Source organism: Blennius ocellaris (genome assembly GCF_963422515.1).
Source record: "Blennius ocellaris genome assembly, chromosome: 21".
Classification (NCBI taxonomy): Eukaryota; Metazoa; Chordata; class Actinopteri; order Blenniiformes; family Blenniidae; genus Blennius; species Blennius ocellaris.
In genome coordinates, this window is record NC_137670.1 from 9,854,652 (window position 1) to 9,870,001 (window position 15,350).

At 42.2% G+C, this 15,350-nt stretch overlaps 2 protein-coding genes across 2 annotated transcripts in view; both read left to right on the forward strand.

The window, feature by feature from the left end:
• Positions 1-3,054: 3,054 nt before the first annotated feature.
• On the forward strand, positions 3,055-4,613 carry lrrc18b (leucine rich repeat containing 18b; the record flags this gene model as incomplete). The annotated part of the gene is made up of 2 exons (XM_080517032.1): positions 3,055-3,309; positions 4,173-4,613. The coding sequence occupies 2 exons, from the start codon at positions 3,055-3,057 to the stop codon at positions 4,611-4,613; spliced, it is 696 nt and encodes a 231-aa protein (XP_080373158.1).
• Positions 4,614-14,783: 10,170 nt separating this feature from the next.
• The window catches only part of arhgap22b (Rho GTPase activating protein 22b), a gene marked incomplete at its 3' end in the record, with an annotated part of 29,340 nt that continues 28,773 nt past the window's right edge, over positions 14,784-15,350 (forward strand). Inside the window, exon 1 of the mRNA XM_080516606.1 lies at positions 14,784-14,916. Coding sequence (XP_080372732.1) covers positions 14,874-14,916 — 43 coding nt within the window. The 5' untranslated portion in view covers positions 14,784-14,873. The remainder of the gene's footprint in view (positions 14,917-15,350) is intronic.

Here is a 15,350-nt window from a genome sequence, read left to right on the forward strand (position 1 = left end):
CACATTTTCACAACTCAAACAATGATGCATTTGAGTTCATGACTGGAGGTGAAACAGCAAGGAAACAGGCCAGACAGCTGGCAAGTTGATGTGAGAGAAGGCAGGAAGTAAGAAAGGAAGGAAATGAGTCTCTAAATGGAAGGAAATCTTTGTTTGACAAAACAAATGCAACATCAATGCAGGATCTCAAAGTCATTTTTGATTTATTGCTTCTTTTTGTAGTACTTCTAGTTTATCAGCTTTGTTCTGACGTCACCCTGCTTTTTACGCAGACCTTAACCTGAATTAGTTAAAAGAGAACATAAATGGGTGTTGAGGTGTCTTTTCGCTGCATCGTATCGATAAGGCAGTGAAATTATTCTGCCTCTGACTATTTTCTGATTTAACATTGAAGACATTCTTGGTGCAAAATGTAAAAATAGTCTTTGTTCATCTTTTCCAAAAGACCATGTTCAAATACATAAGCATATTTGTAAAAAAAAACAACAACAAAAAACAAAAGTACATGTCGAAAAGTACACAAATTAAACAATTGAACAACACACCCAGAAACAACCCAGAACTAAATAACAAAAAACAAACAGAAGAAACACAAGTCATTATAAATAACAACCAAGCCCTCGATAATCTAGGTCACTCTAAGGGAACGGCATCCTTTTAAATAGTTGAAAGAAAGCACCCCAAATACTGTTAAATTTATTGGATAAGTCAAAAGCTGAGAGACTCATCTTTTCCAGTCTCGTAAAAAAATAGAAGGTCTCTTATCCAGCGAGTGAGAGGGAGGTCAAGTCGATTTTGTGGGTGATCAGTATGAGCCGTACAGCCAAAAGAGTTGTGAAGGCGATAATGTCTGTTTGGGGCTTGTGTAATGAACCTGGTGAGACTTTGTTAATCTTTGAAGCTGTTCTATGTTTGTGTGCTTTTAGATTATATATCTTTTTCTTAATTATTATCTTTCTTTTTAAGTCTGTACTGTTAGGTACTCATCCCCCCCAATTGGAGATGAATAAAGTTATCTATCTATCTATCTATCTATCTATCTATCTATCTATCTATCTTTCTATCTATCTATACACAAAACCACGTGCAGGATCTTCATTTTGAGGCTGTGTGTACTGATTAGTACGAGGACGCCACCTGCTGGCAACAATGACTCCCTAAGGCAGGGGTCAGCAACCTTCAACATCGTTCACAACTCTGTCTACACTTTACTGCACTCACTGTAGTGGGACGGCGCAACACAATTGGGTCTCGGTGCACTTTGCCTTACTGTACCGCCGCGCTCAGGGATGTACCGCAGTGGGACCGAGGCTCAAGGAGCCGCAGCGGAGAGACCAAAGAGCCACATGCGGCTCCAGAGCAGCGGGTTGCCGACCCCGGCTCTAAGGCGACAGTGTCGGCTTACGGCGGGTCATCTGAAAAGCATGAGATTCATTCGAACCTGGTCACAGCTGAGTAATCCACAAGTCCATGCAGTGGTGATACACAACATTTACTGCTGAGCGAAGGCCATATGTTTTGGTCATGAAATCAATGTGGCATCACACAAAAGCTTGGCAAATGAGTCAGACTGGAAGATATTTACAAGGGCAATTATCTTGTTTTTCATGGTTTATTACAACAGAATTGACGTTCAGTTCAATTCAGACAAGTGTATTTATCCAACAAGGGGCGATTCATTTGCAGCTTCTGAGTGTACATTTATAATTCATGCATACATTCAGTCAATAAATAATCAAAGATCAAATCATCAAGCCTCTCAAGGAAACAATTAAGCTTGGGACATATAGGGGGGATGTCAGATCAGCAAGAGAAAACCAGATAAGATGAGACAAAGCACTTAAGCTAAAACAAACAACTGTTTGGAAATGTTTTGAGGAATCTTGGATTGAAAACGGAAGGATAATTCAAGCTGGTAACAAATGTATTTCTTCTGATTGAGCTCATATCCAGTTGTAAGATGGAAAACGCTTCTAAACGAACCCCTGGTAAAATTTTATTTAATGTGCTTTGTCATTCAACAGTGGATGAGAACCTGCGCCGTATTTTCTTTAGGGAGAAAGGCTAAACTTGTTGTCTTCTGTTACTTGGCTGGTCTCTGTTTGGTAATCTTGCACTTCCTGTTTCTCTGCCAATCCATGTAACTGTCAGTCATTGAGAGTCCACGATTCACACTGATGTCCACAAGGTTTATTCTTCACAGAAGTTGTATTGCTTGATGGTACACTGTGAAAACTATAAACACAAACACGACAATAACACATTTGATTCATAAAAACAACAAAAACAATTTCCTGTGTCTCCTGCTTCTCTCTAACAGATCAAACAGTTTTCTGTGAACATATAAAGGTTAATAATTGCCGTGTGCGCCTGAATGACCAACAGAAAAACACACAAAAAAAGGCAGACGGGATGTAAAATTAGCCTTAACATGCTCTCCGCAATATACGCGTGGGAAACGCGCAGTGACGTCAAAATCGTCATCCGCCCCGTTACGCAGGGTCCGCTGCGGCTCCACTGCGTTCGAGCGCACGCAGCCCAAAATTTGTGACCGCACGGATTGTGCTCTGCCGACTGCGCAGGAGACGCCCCCATCTCCACGTCTGAACAATCACAAATTAAAAGGAAATGAACATAGCCGGGAAGCAGAAGTGGAGATATTTTCGGGATCGTTACGTTACATTATGGAACGCGCAATGCAGTGAACTCAAAGTGGAGCATGGCCACAGACGTGCGCACCCGCGACCTGCGCGAAGTCTGCAGACGAGCATTGCGGAGACCTGCCCGATGTCTCCGCTCGAGCGCTCATGCGACCCATCAGTCATGAGTCACACAGCATTCGGTACAACTTTACAAACAAATCAAACAAAAAACTAGGCAATAGTAATTGTTTGAGCGAAATTGAGCGAAATTATATATATAAAAAAGACCAGAGATCAAATATCTTAGAAATACTTTCGTTAGTAAATTCACTTAACGATTACGTTAACTTCCTGTGTTGTCATGGCAACCAAAGGACTCTAACACACGACTCCAGCTCTTCTCTGCAGCAGCATGGTGAAGAGAAAGAGAGCCACCCAAAAAGGGAAGACGATCACCTTTAAAATGGCCAAGGCCTGTGTGGAGTCGATAGAGGACAGCAAGCAGCGGCTGAACCTCAGTTTCAAGGAGATCGCTCAAGTGCCGAAGTGCATCGAGAAGCTGTGGGACGTGGAGGAACTGAACCTGAGCAGGAATCTGATCTCCAAGCTTCCAAATTTTATTGATAAGTTCACCAGCCTCTGCGCTTTGGATCTGCACAGCAACTATGTGAGTATAACTGTCTCTTCCTTTTCCATGCACCCTGTATTCTCACTGCATTTTCAGCCCTGGCGTCACTATCCCAGTGCATTGTGAGTCGTTGATATATTTCCCAGGTAACATAAAGATTATGCTGTATTATTCTGGGGTCTTTTTTTCAGATTTTTTTAGTTCAAAGTCTCACTATCTGGTTCAAGTAAGGGGAAGCCAGACCTCATTTCCACAACGTTTCAAATAGAAAGCGCATAATTTTTTTCTTTTTTGTTTTAAAAAACGTTTGGCTTTTGCACCGTAGCGTTTTTAAAATCGTTGCCTCTTCACACGGTAATGTCGTAGCATCAGTTCAGAAAAGTAGCATTTCCCCCCCGTTTCCAGAAAGGGTTTCTCCCAAAGTTGTACCTTGGAAACCGTTTTCAAAAAGTTGCAATTTCAGGAGCTCCGAGCATCGTTGTCATGTAAACACACATCACAAAATGCAACAAGAGTTTTGTGTTTTCATTTTAAGATGATGTCGGGTGAACAGGGCTTAATATAAACTGATCCCTGGGCCTCTTGCTGATACTTACTATAGAGAAATTGCTTCAAAATGCATTGTTTTCTTTTTGATTTGTGAAATGAAAGACCAATGAAGCCAAAATGTATGAAACATGTAAATCACTCCCACTGGAGCACCTATAATCCAGATTCAACTTTGTTTTTAATGGTTTTCTTCTTTGATAAAATCCAAATTAGGACCGTTCTGCTGACTGACATTAAAAGATCACAGAGGAGAGTAAATCCAGCTTTAAGTCCTCTGCACTTTGCATTTGTATCTCTGTAACCAGTCCTCATATTGTTAGTTTTTAAGTACCATGTCAATACTTGTTTGGCAGCTCGAGGAGATCCCGGGGATCATCGGCAGCCTCAAGAACCTGCAGGACCTAAACCTGTGCAACAACCGTCTGACGAGCCTCCCGCCCGAGGTCGGCCAGCTGAGCAAACTCCACACGCTCAGCCTGGGCCTCAACCGGCTGCAGGCCCTTCCGAGCTCCGTCGGCGGCCTGACGGAGCTCCGCAGCATCAGCCTGAATGACAACCTCTTCCGCCGTCTCCCCAACTGCCTCAACAAGCTGAGCAAGCTGGAGAAGATCAACCTGGACAGGAACCCCATCGACAGGCAGACGCCCAACGTGGAGCCCGTCAAGATGACTGAGCACTTCCACGTGGTTGAGGAGAGCGTCCTGTGCGAGGACTGTCTGGAGAAGATCAAGGCTCAGAGGATGAGCAGAGAAGAAGACAGTGAGGAAGCTGGAAATGCCGACAATGACTTTTGACATTAATAACATGTTCCTTCAAGATTAGATTTCTCCCTTTTTTTCTTTTCTTGCTTGTGTGATTTGGTCTCCTATCACTGCACCCACAACCATGTCAGCTTAGATTACAGCACCACCTGCTGTCACCAGGGTCTAATTTCAACAATTGGAACACATGCTGCACTGTGCAATATTGTGTTCCGCAATCCAATTTTTTTTCTCTCTTTTTAAACACTGATGAACGGAAGAGACATCGCCGCATCTAAACCGGAGTTGAGGGGAGTTTCTCGACCAAACACAATCCTCAATTATAGTTATCTAGTTTGGTAAACTGTATTATATACTGTGGCTGTACCATGAAGGCTGAGATATAACCCGAAACACGATGGTTCTGCAGATGTGCCAAAAAAAAAATAAAAAAAAAATAACTATATTTAACTATAACTATAACTTTAACTATGTTGTGGTATATTTGGCAATGTTTTAACATGTTTGACATCATCTTGATATATTTTACATGGTTTTAGAATATGTGACATTATCTTGGTAGAGTTGACATCATTCTTATATAATTTTACGCCATCTTGATATAGTTCACATTTTCACGTCATATTTGAAGCCAACTTGGTATGTTTGACCTTAACTTGAACTTTTTGGCACTATTTTGTATATTTGATATTATCTGTATTCGGTTAGCGTTATAGAGTTATTCTCGTTTGGTTCATAATCTAAATTGATGTGGTATATTTTATGATATCTGACTATATTTGATATCATCAAGGTAAATTTAACATTGGACCATGAAACCGTCTGGTGCAATATATAGTGAAATGCCAAAGAAAACTCCTCCTGTAGCTGTTGTTTTGTACATGTTTTTACAAACTCACCCTGACAGCATGTCTTTGAGGCTGATACTATAGTTTGGTAGCTTTCATGGCAGCACCACTGGTAATTGTAGGGAGGTTGCATGTTTCCACTACGCAGTTTTCTTTCATTAAAAAAAAAAAAATTGAGGCTATTTGTAGATACTAAATTGCCTTTATGTGTGACTCTGATGGACTGACCTCTTGTCCAGGGTGAGCTTTAACCATTTGTTTTGATCAGCTCTACCGCTGAATTGACAATGAATTAGATATGGAAAATAGATGGGTGTTTACGTGACAGCGTCACAGTAGTATTCATGGTACTCTGTCATCAGCTTTATCCTGCTCATTGTGGAACATTTAATAGTATTATAGTGCTGTTTATGCATCATATGTGCAGAGGTGCATAGAGGACTTAAAACATTCACTGAGCTAAAAGTATTGTTACTTCAGCAAAATATTACTCAAAGGAAAAGTGATTTTCTTTCCCCCCTTTTTGTATAAAATCATGCATTGTGAAAACTGCCTTTGTGACAACAACAGTCATGGTGCCATAATATGTTTATCTGTATTGGAGCAGAAACATTAAATCCATCCAGCCCCTCACAACTTAGTGGCGTAAAACATGCATTACGTTTATATTTTACCTAGAGGGCAGCAAACACCAGCACAGCTCAGCCAAACGCTCTCAGTACCAAAGCACCTCCATAACTCACGACAGCTTTCTAATTCACCTTATTCTAAAAGAAAGATTTTACATTTCCAAACCCCTCACAATAATAATAACCAAGTTAAAATAAATCCAATCCATATAATCTAATTTTAAGATAAACGTGGATTTGACACTGCAGGATTGTAAAGGCGTCATTACCGCTACATCAACATTTGAAATACAGTTTCTGTCCCACCAAAGAGTGACTGAACTGCTAAAATAGTTAATTCCTCCCTCTTTTTACCAGATTGAATCAATTCAGGGCTGTTGTTTTTTTTCCACATCTGCCACATCACATCCACACAAACAGTCGATACTAGATGTAAACAGGGAATAACCTCAAAGACCCACGTTCCTCAGTTCCCCCCACATGCAGTCGATGAGTGCTGAGTAGACGGGATAAAGATCTGAGCAGACAGACTCATTAAGAAGCAAGCCGCCTGATATTGACTTAGCAATATTGTGTTACTGGGCAGCAGTAAAATGAGGGACAGATAAGCAAATGGGGGGAGAAAAGACGCACATTGCACATTGAGTTTGCAACAATGACCAGCATAGCATTTCTTTATATTCAGATCCTTTAAAAAAAAAAAAAGAAAAGAATAGTCATATTCCGTGACATTTTTCATCCCAGCCATGGAATTTCAGAAAACATGTACACAGGGTTAAATATTGCAATTTTTTAGTAAACTAAATTTGTCCTCACACCAAATTCAGGGAGAAAAATGTAATTAAATCCTAAAATGCCATTTTTCTCTTGTCCCACCCCCTTGATGACTAAATTGATTCACAAATAAAACAAAATACATTTAAAATGTAACTTGTATTGTTTTGTTCATAGACATCTTTTAAATATTAAGGATAATACAAGGAATCTGTGACCCACAACTTGTCTGCAACCCTGCTCTCTGGACATTTTTAGTAAGGTAGAAGAAGAAAACAATGAGTCACATGACACAACAGAAATGACGTCATCAAACAGCTTCCCATCGACATGTGTACAGCAAAGGTATGTCTTTGTTTACATTTTTCATATTTTTAAAACAATGTCATTCTTGCTTGAATATCAATATCGACCAAGTATAAAACCAAACAACAGCCAGCTAAACATGCTACTTTCTATCCCTGAGAAAAAGTTAACATGAGCATAATTTTTTGCAATGCTTTGCTGCGATTATGCCAAATATAGCAAATAACGATGAGAATTATGCATGAGCCGAGCCAGTCAAGCTTTTTATAGCTTGTTACCACATAATTGAACAAGAAAATATTTATTTTTCAAACATTTTGAAGCCCAAATATCCTCCAATTCTGGAATGACTCTTTTGACTTAATTTGCTTGTGTGAAAAAAACACAACAAAAAAAATAATGCAATATAGGAAATATGTCAAAAGGTTGTTGTTTTTTCATTCATTGTAAATATTAAAAAACTAAACAATTCAATAGAGAACACAAGTTTTTAAATTCCTGAATGAAACAGAGCAGAATGAAGATTGAATTTATATAATCTGCAAAATAATCTAAAATAATCATTTCCATTGATCATTAAAAACAAACAGCAAATAACATCAAACTATTTATAAAGTCGAAGGGCCAATCACAGCCACTCTCGCTCATGTCAGTTTTATTTCAATAAAAGAAACACAGATTCTTCTTCGTCATTTCTTTGTATTTCAATAGTAACCTGGTTTTTATCAGCTTTTTAAATCGAGCATGATTTAGAATCTTTTGAGTCATTGTCTAGATTTGCATCTTGCTTAGATAATGAAATTAGAGGAACAACATTTAGAGGATTTAGAAAAGATATAAAGTGTGCACAATATCGAGTTTGCATCTGTTTTTAACCTTTGCCAATACACATATACATATATTGGTTTGTATGTATGTATTTTACCAAGTTTTCTCAAAAGACTATTCACCAAAATTGCATGAAATGTTCAGGGATGATTCATGATCAACCGAGGACCAATGGATTACATTTTGAGATGTTAACTGCTAACCGTTTCCAAATCAATCCCAAAAAACTGTGAAACAATTTCCCATACAAAGCTGATTGGAAGTGGCACCTCTTGGAGGTCAAAGGAGATCCGTGTCTGTTGCCATGGAGACGCTCCATGTTGCTACCTGAACTACCTAGTTAGCATAGATATGTCCATTCGAGTTTTGTTGTTTTCTTTCGTAAATCAGCGGTGAGGAGGAAAAAGGCTTTTGTAGAAGGATTTAAAGACATTTAACTTTTAAAATATGATTCAAGTTGTGCTCCAATGTGAAGAGCAATCTTGCTGAAGTGTTTTGTAAGCGAGTATTCATCACAGTCAACAACTGAATGAATTGAAGTGGCTCTTAGCCAAATGAATGATGTGATGCTAATGTTTGTAGTCCTTCAGGTAACATTAATCATCTCTGTGGCATCGCAGCGTATCTAAAGAAAACTGTTTCGTGGAGTTTGTGTTTCTTTTTTTTTCTTTTTTTCCCTTGCCTTTCAATTCCCCATTGCTTGCAAAGCTCTTGTGATCTTTACTTAAATATCTTAAGAGGCCCGTCACGGCTGAACAGGCTGATTCGGTTCAGGCTCTCGGACACACCGACGGACTCTGTCGCAACAAATGAAAATCAATCCACACGCATATAGATTTGCAGCCATTCCATTCCGTCTTATTTTTCCCGTCCACTTCATCAGTCTGTCCGCCCCCACGCTCTCGCCTCCTTTCCACGTGTATGTCAATCAGCTGAACACACACAGGCAGGCAGAATGAAGGCAACGGAATTGCCGTGAAGCAACGTAATCACAAGCAGAATCTAATTAACTGATATTGCATTGCCTTGGCTTCGGAGGTTGAGAGGTTTTGGACTTTCAGTGGAGTCAGACCACCATTGTGGGTCTTTATATCAAAATGTAAGTTGTCCTGCAATTGTTGTTTTTTATCACGTATAAAAAGCTCAAGCTGTATCGTTTTTACCACAATAACTCACCAATATTAGTTTGCGTGGTTTAAGAAAAACATTAAAACTTAAAAGAAAAAACAACTTGATGTAAATTGTCTGCTACTCTTCTGAGTAGAAACCAGAAGCATTCATTTACATTGACGTCAGTTGAATCTCCTCACAGGAAATGTCATAAGAACAGTTTTCTACATGTACTGAAAACATTTACACAATGAGCACAACAGCAGAACATAAACGGTTCTACTTTACTGCACAGTTTGAAGACCAATGTTTTTGGTGTGCCTCTGGGCTCTTTCTTATTTCAACTTTGAATAATCTCAGGACAAAGTCTGATACAAGGTTACAGGTTGTACATATTGCATCAAATATACCAGTCAGATTGGGCAATGGCGTTCCATTCGCAACACTTGGTCTTTGGTCAGATCTGTCGAGCAGTAGTGAAAGTGATAATTCACAGCTTTGGTGTACTATTATTTGTGATTCTCAACTATGAATCTACCGAGTCTTGGGAGAATATGGACTGGGAGTCATGAGACTCTGGAGTATGTCATTGTTCTTATTGTCCATTTACACACACACACACACACACACACACACACACACACACACACACACACACACACACACACACACACACACACACACACACACACACACACACACACACACACACACACACACACACACACACACACACACACACACACACACACACACACACACACATACACACACACCCAGTTTCCAATGTGCTACTCATCGGACCACGCCTCATTTTAAGACCAAAAGTCAGTCGAACAGGAGCAGGTCCACTGGGCCTGACAGACTTTATAAAGAAGAAGAAAAAAACAAAAAGAGATTTCTGCAAATGGACGGAAACACAGTTAGGCAGGCAGAAAGCCGTCATCCACACAACATGCAGTCTGCCGCCCCGTCAGCTCCTCTCATGACCATTAGTGGATGATGTCATAGCCTGGTTGTAATTGCCAGTGACAGGGTGAGAGACGGTAATGGGGGCAGAGAAGGTTCGAGAGGGACAGACAGACTGAGACAGAAACACCTCATGGGAAAACACCTGCCTTCAGTCAGTCCTCCGTGAGCATTTTAATTAGATGAGAGTTTTAAATCAGTAGACTGTTACATATTCGAGGGAAAAGAGGCTTAATGAGGCAAATTTCAGATCAATTTAACCAGTGCTGGGAACAGCATGGGACTTCTATATGAGCTGAAGTCCAATTAATAATCCTCACAGGAATTTTTGGTCTCACAATGAACTTTGACAAACACAACAGAATCTTTTGAATTATATCGGAGCATATACCAACAGAGAAAAGTGGGCAACTTAGAAAATGAATGACAAGTTTGTGCCCAGAAATATTTGGAGCAATCGAGAGTATTCAACTTGAATGAAATACACATTTCACAAAGTCGTGAACAATAATAAGTACACAGTTGTAAAAAAAAAAAAAAAAAAACACAGAAAAGCAATGAAAATGCCTAAATTTGATGGAAAAGTCAGTCTGTATGTAAAATGTGAACCCGTGACTTTCCCTTGGTATTTCCACAAAGCATTACGTTTGCAGTGTTAATCCGAGTGCAGCTCCTCTCTATTTGCCGCAGACAGTCAGACAGTCAGTCAGTCAGTGCTGATCAATAAGTAATGCTAAGTCAACAGTCGCACCTTTAGCAGCCCCCCCTGCACAGAGCCATCAGGGCAAATATGAAATATTAACTGCCGCCCATATCAATATTTTAATAGACTTTCCAAACACTGGCTTGTTAGAAATCTTTACATACCGACGAATTTTGAACACAAAAACAAAGCAGGAGGTGAAAACACAGGCAAGGCATTATGGATGTGGCAAAGTACCTGGGTTCGATTCCACACTGGGGACTTTCGATGAGGACTGGCATCGAAAGGCTTCTCCATGCCTGTTAGACTTATTGGTGAAAATATACCTTCCTCATAGAGGTATCCTGCGTTTCACCAGCTCTGATTGAGCCCAGATAAAGCAAGAAGATGGATTGATGTTAAGATTCAACAAACCCACAATCAGCAGAAGCTTCTAATATCCAACATATTCTCCCGAGGCTGTTGTGATGTATCGCCTTCATCTCCCGGCTGCTCGAGGAACCAATTCTACGTGAGGCAGGAAGCTGAAGACATGTCTGCGTGGACCAGAACTGCAGAAATCACATTTGACAGTCATGTGACTGATGTGAGTGCCTTTTTCACCAGCACCCCTTCAACTTTATGTGTGCCCAATAATCACATCCTTCATCTCTGCCACACTGATGACGCAGAGGCGGATTTGGTTGGTTTTATACCGAACCAGCAGGAGTCGAGGGTTTGGTCGGGGAGTCGGTGGTGAAACAGCAGATGCCACATGGAAGGCCGGACAAAAACACAGAGTTTCGCTGTGCGGCTTCTCGATCCCTCCTCCTATCACCATCCCGCCCGAATTTCCACACTTCCACAACACGACCCGGGTGATAAATTTAGAGGGCGCGACGCTCGGAAGCCGCACCCGGCGTGGTGCGGTCACGCCGCTCCCACCCAACGTCGCCCTTGAAGCCTTTTTTCCCCCCTTTTTTACTGCCGTCTCATTTTGGCTTCTCGCTGTGTTTGTGCACGTGTGTCACTCTTCCCTCGCTCTGTTTCATCTTGGTTTGTTGTGCCTCCTCCTCCTCCTCCTCCTACCATGCTGTTTGATTTCGACCAGTGTGACGCCTTTCGCCGAATCTGTCAAACGAACCTCTGTTGTGATCTCTTATCTGTGCTTTTTCGACTTCATTTTAGCCGCTCGTTATCTTTGTGTGTGTGTGTGTGTGTGTGTGTGTGTGTGTGTGTGTGTGTGTGTGTGTGTGTGTGGGTGTGTCTCTCTCAGCTCTGAAATAGGAGCAGCTGTGGTTGACGCGAGGCCAGCTCTGATTCAATTGCAGTGCAGGACCTAAAGCTATTATACTCAGTCCGCTGAAGGGAATGGGGGGGGGGGCACAGCTGCTACACACACACACACACAGACACACACACAGACACGCACACGCGCACACACACACACACACACACACACACACACACACACACACACACACACACACACACACACACACACACACACACACACACGCAAACAGGTTTGAAGCTGCCTTCCAGGGAGGGATGACAGCGAGTGCGACATTTCACATATCAGACAGGGAACATGCAAAGAAACTGCCCTTTGACACGGGATATCATCGAATCATGAATCTCTAAACAACTCCTCCCCTCACGATGAAATTGTCAGAGAGCTTCTCATGTTCTGCAACACATATTCACATCGCTAGTGAGTATGTCAGATATAAGACATTAAAAGAATACTAGTACAGATGACACGTGTATACTGCATTAACCTACATTCACATGAGTGAATACAGTTTATTCCTGAGCGTCTCTCAAACTTTTCTAAAACTTGAAAAGGTTTAAGAACAAATACAGTTTTGTGTGCATTTCAATTCTTAAAATAATTGTTTCAACTAAAACTTTTATTGCAGCATTTGCACAAGTAGATCACAAACAGCCAATGTAATTTTGGAGGGGACATCTGTAACTGTGGATGTAAATTTAGTTTAGTGTACCGAATGATAATCAGCATTCACAACCATGGCGAGCAAATAGAAAGCACCTCTATTGGTAGCTCATGAGTGACGTGTTGGAGCCCCCCTGCTTTAAGCAGGTGTGGGTTGTCTGTGCCGGGGACTCATTGTGAGCGCCATGTGTAGACATGCAGACGTAGCCCTTCCCGCTGCTGCTCTGCTAAATATGCGCATCCCACTGCAGGATATTAAAGCTGCACCTGAACACTTCCTACACATATGTTACGCTACATGACGGCAAAACTAGTCGCAGAGAATTTTGAATGATACCTGGAAAATATTGAAAGGAGAGTTTCAGAACCCGTTTGCACAAGGTTAATGGGAAACCTGACTCGTCGCGTCTTTGGTGTCTGTTTATATAACAACGGTGCTCTGAGTCACTGAAAAGGCAACTTTTTGAAATGCTGTCTCCTTGGAAACGGGCAAAACACAACTCTCCTGAAACGCTGCTACTACCCATGAGTATATGTGTGAGAAGAAAGACAATAACAACAACGTCAACCTCCAGAGTGTCAAGATTCCCAGTCCATTTTCTCCCGGGATAGTTTTATAGTTAAGAGTCACACGGAATAGAAATCTGATTTTATCATCTATCCATACCAATGTCTGTGTAATCCCATTGTTCATATTTATAGTTTATTGTTCTCTCATTGCCTGTGTGTGTGGTTTCAATACTAAAACAAGCAACAGGACCTACACATTGCCCAACATGCTAACCACATCGTTTTCAGTAAATGGACATCATTTTCAGAATGTTGGCGTGTAAATGTGAAAGTTTTCTGAATCGCAAAAGCGATGCGTTTTCACTCGAAACGCTTTCCCAGTAATCTACAAACACAGAGCAACCTCTCGTGCTTCTTGCACTTTGTTCAACAGAGGACTTTTCTCCTTGTTTATCCACAGAGCAGATTCTACAATGCTGTGGGAGAAACACCTGATTTGAAAAAAAATCATTTTGTTGTACTGTGTGCCTGCTGACAATACAAAGGTCCTGACAAGACAGAGGCTGGGGTTCTACCTTCCCAACGTGAACTTCATATATTTCCAACTCTAACCATAAATTCCCATGTTGTTAGCTCTTCTCTCCTGAAGGTGACACATTTCTGTCACCTTCAGGCTGGTGTGGCTCCAGGCGACAGGACATTGTCTTTTCAAAGGTGGATTTGTACCCCCCCCCCCCCTTCCTCCCTGATTTTCTGCCACCAGAATACCTGCAGGGTGTAATCACAACTCACTGTACGAGCTGGGAATTCCTCGTCTGAGCATCATTCTTGGGAAGCCAAGACTGACAGAGAGAGAGAGAGAGAGAGAGAGACAGAGAGAGACAGAGAGAGAGAGAGAGAGGGAGAGGGCGAGAGAGAGAGAAAACAAGGGGGTTATTAAAAGCAAAACTGGAGACCGACAGCTTTGGGCGACAGTAGATTTAAAAAGGGCTTGTGAAAGGGGAAGGTGAGGAGAGGATTTCAAAAAGAGGGTTAAATATTGAGGAAGAAACAGAGAGGAGAAGGGCGGGGAGGAAGGGTAATTAAGTGGAGGAGGTGGGGACAGGCTGAAGACCTCCACGGCTTAATTAGGTGCAGAAGGAAGGAGACACCTGCCAGAAACAGACTCTGCCCCCACTCCAAATAGCAAGACAGAGCTGCATAAAAAAGCGACGATGACGGAAAATAAGGACACTTCAGAATCTGACATCTATTATTTGCTGGTCCGACCTGTGTTCAGTCTGAAACCCCATCCCCAAAACACCCCCCGCCCCCCTCCCACTACTCCATCCACCACCGGCGGATGTAGCGCTATGAATAATGTAACAGGGAGGGGTTGGAGGACACTGGGCGTGTGTGCGGAGCGGGAGGGAGGGGTGGAGGGGGGGGGTTAGTGCCTCCCCCTCCTTCTCCTTCACCACCCCCCATCCCCTTTCCATTTTCCTCCCTCCTCCGGAGCTCACCCAACCCCCTAGCTGCCGGCTGCACTGCAGAAGGTCAGAGAGAGAAGGAGAAGGAGAAGGAGAAGGAGAAGGAGAAGGAGAAGGAGAAGGAGAAGGAGAAGGAGAAGGAGAAGGAGGGAGACTCAGGGGTGGGGTGGATGTACACGAACATGCCGACAGGAGCGCGTGTGGACCAGCGATGACAGCCATGCTGAGCCCAAAGATCAGACAGACCAGGAGAGGTAGGTCCGACCGCTTCTACCTGCATCGCTCGCTCGCAACTCTTGAGTGATGACACTTCTCCTAAAAGTCTCCTCAAGCTGCAGAAACACTTCTTTCCTCCCCCCCTCTTGTTATCCGTCTCCACTGGTTATTTGTGAATGACGCAGCCCACGCTGGAAACCTCTCGCTCACACACGCTTTCCACTACAGCTGGCGTGGATGCTATCGGGAGGACCGAGCAGCATCTCTGGTTTCACCACTGCAGCGCTCAGCGCTACGAGGCAAACGTCAGCTGCTGTGTGTGTGTGTGTGTGTGTGTGTGTGTGTGTGTGTGTGTGTGTGTGTGTGTGTGTGTGTGTGTGTATGACTGTATTAATATATCCAAGTGTGCCCGTGTGTGTATGTGTGCGTGCATTTCCTTCCTCCCTTGGCACTAATCTCCATGACTGCAATT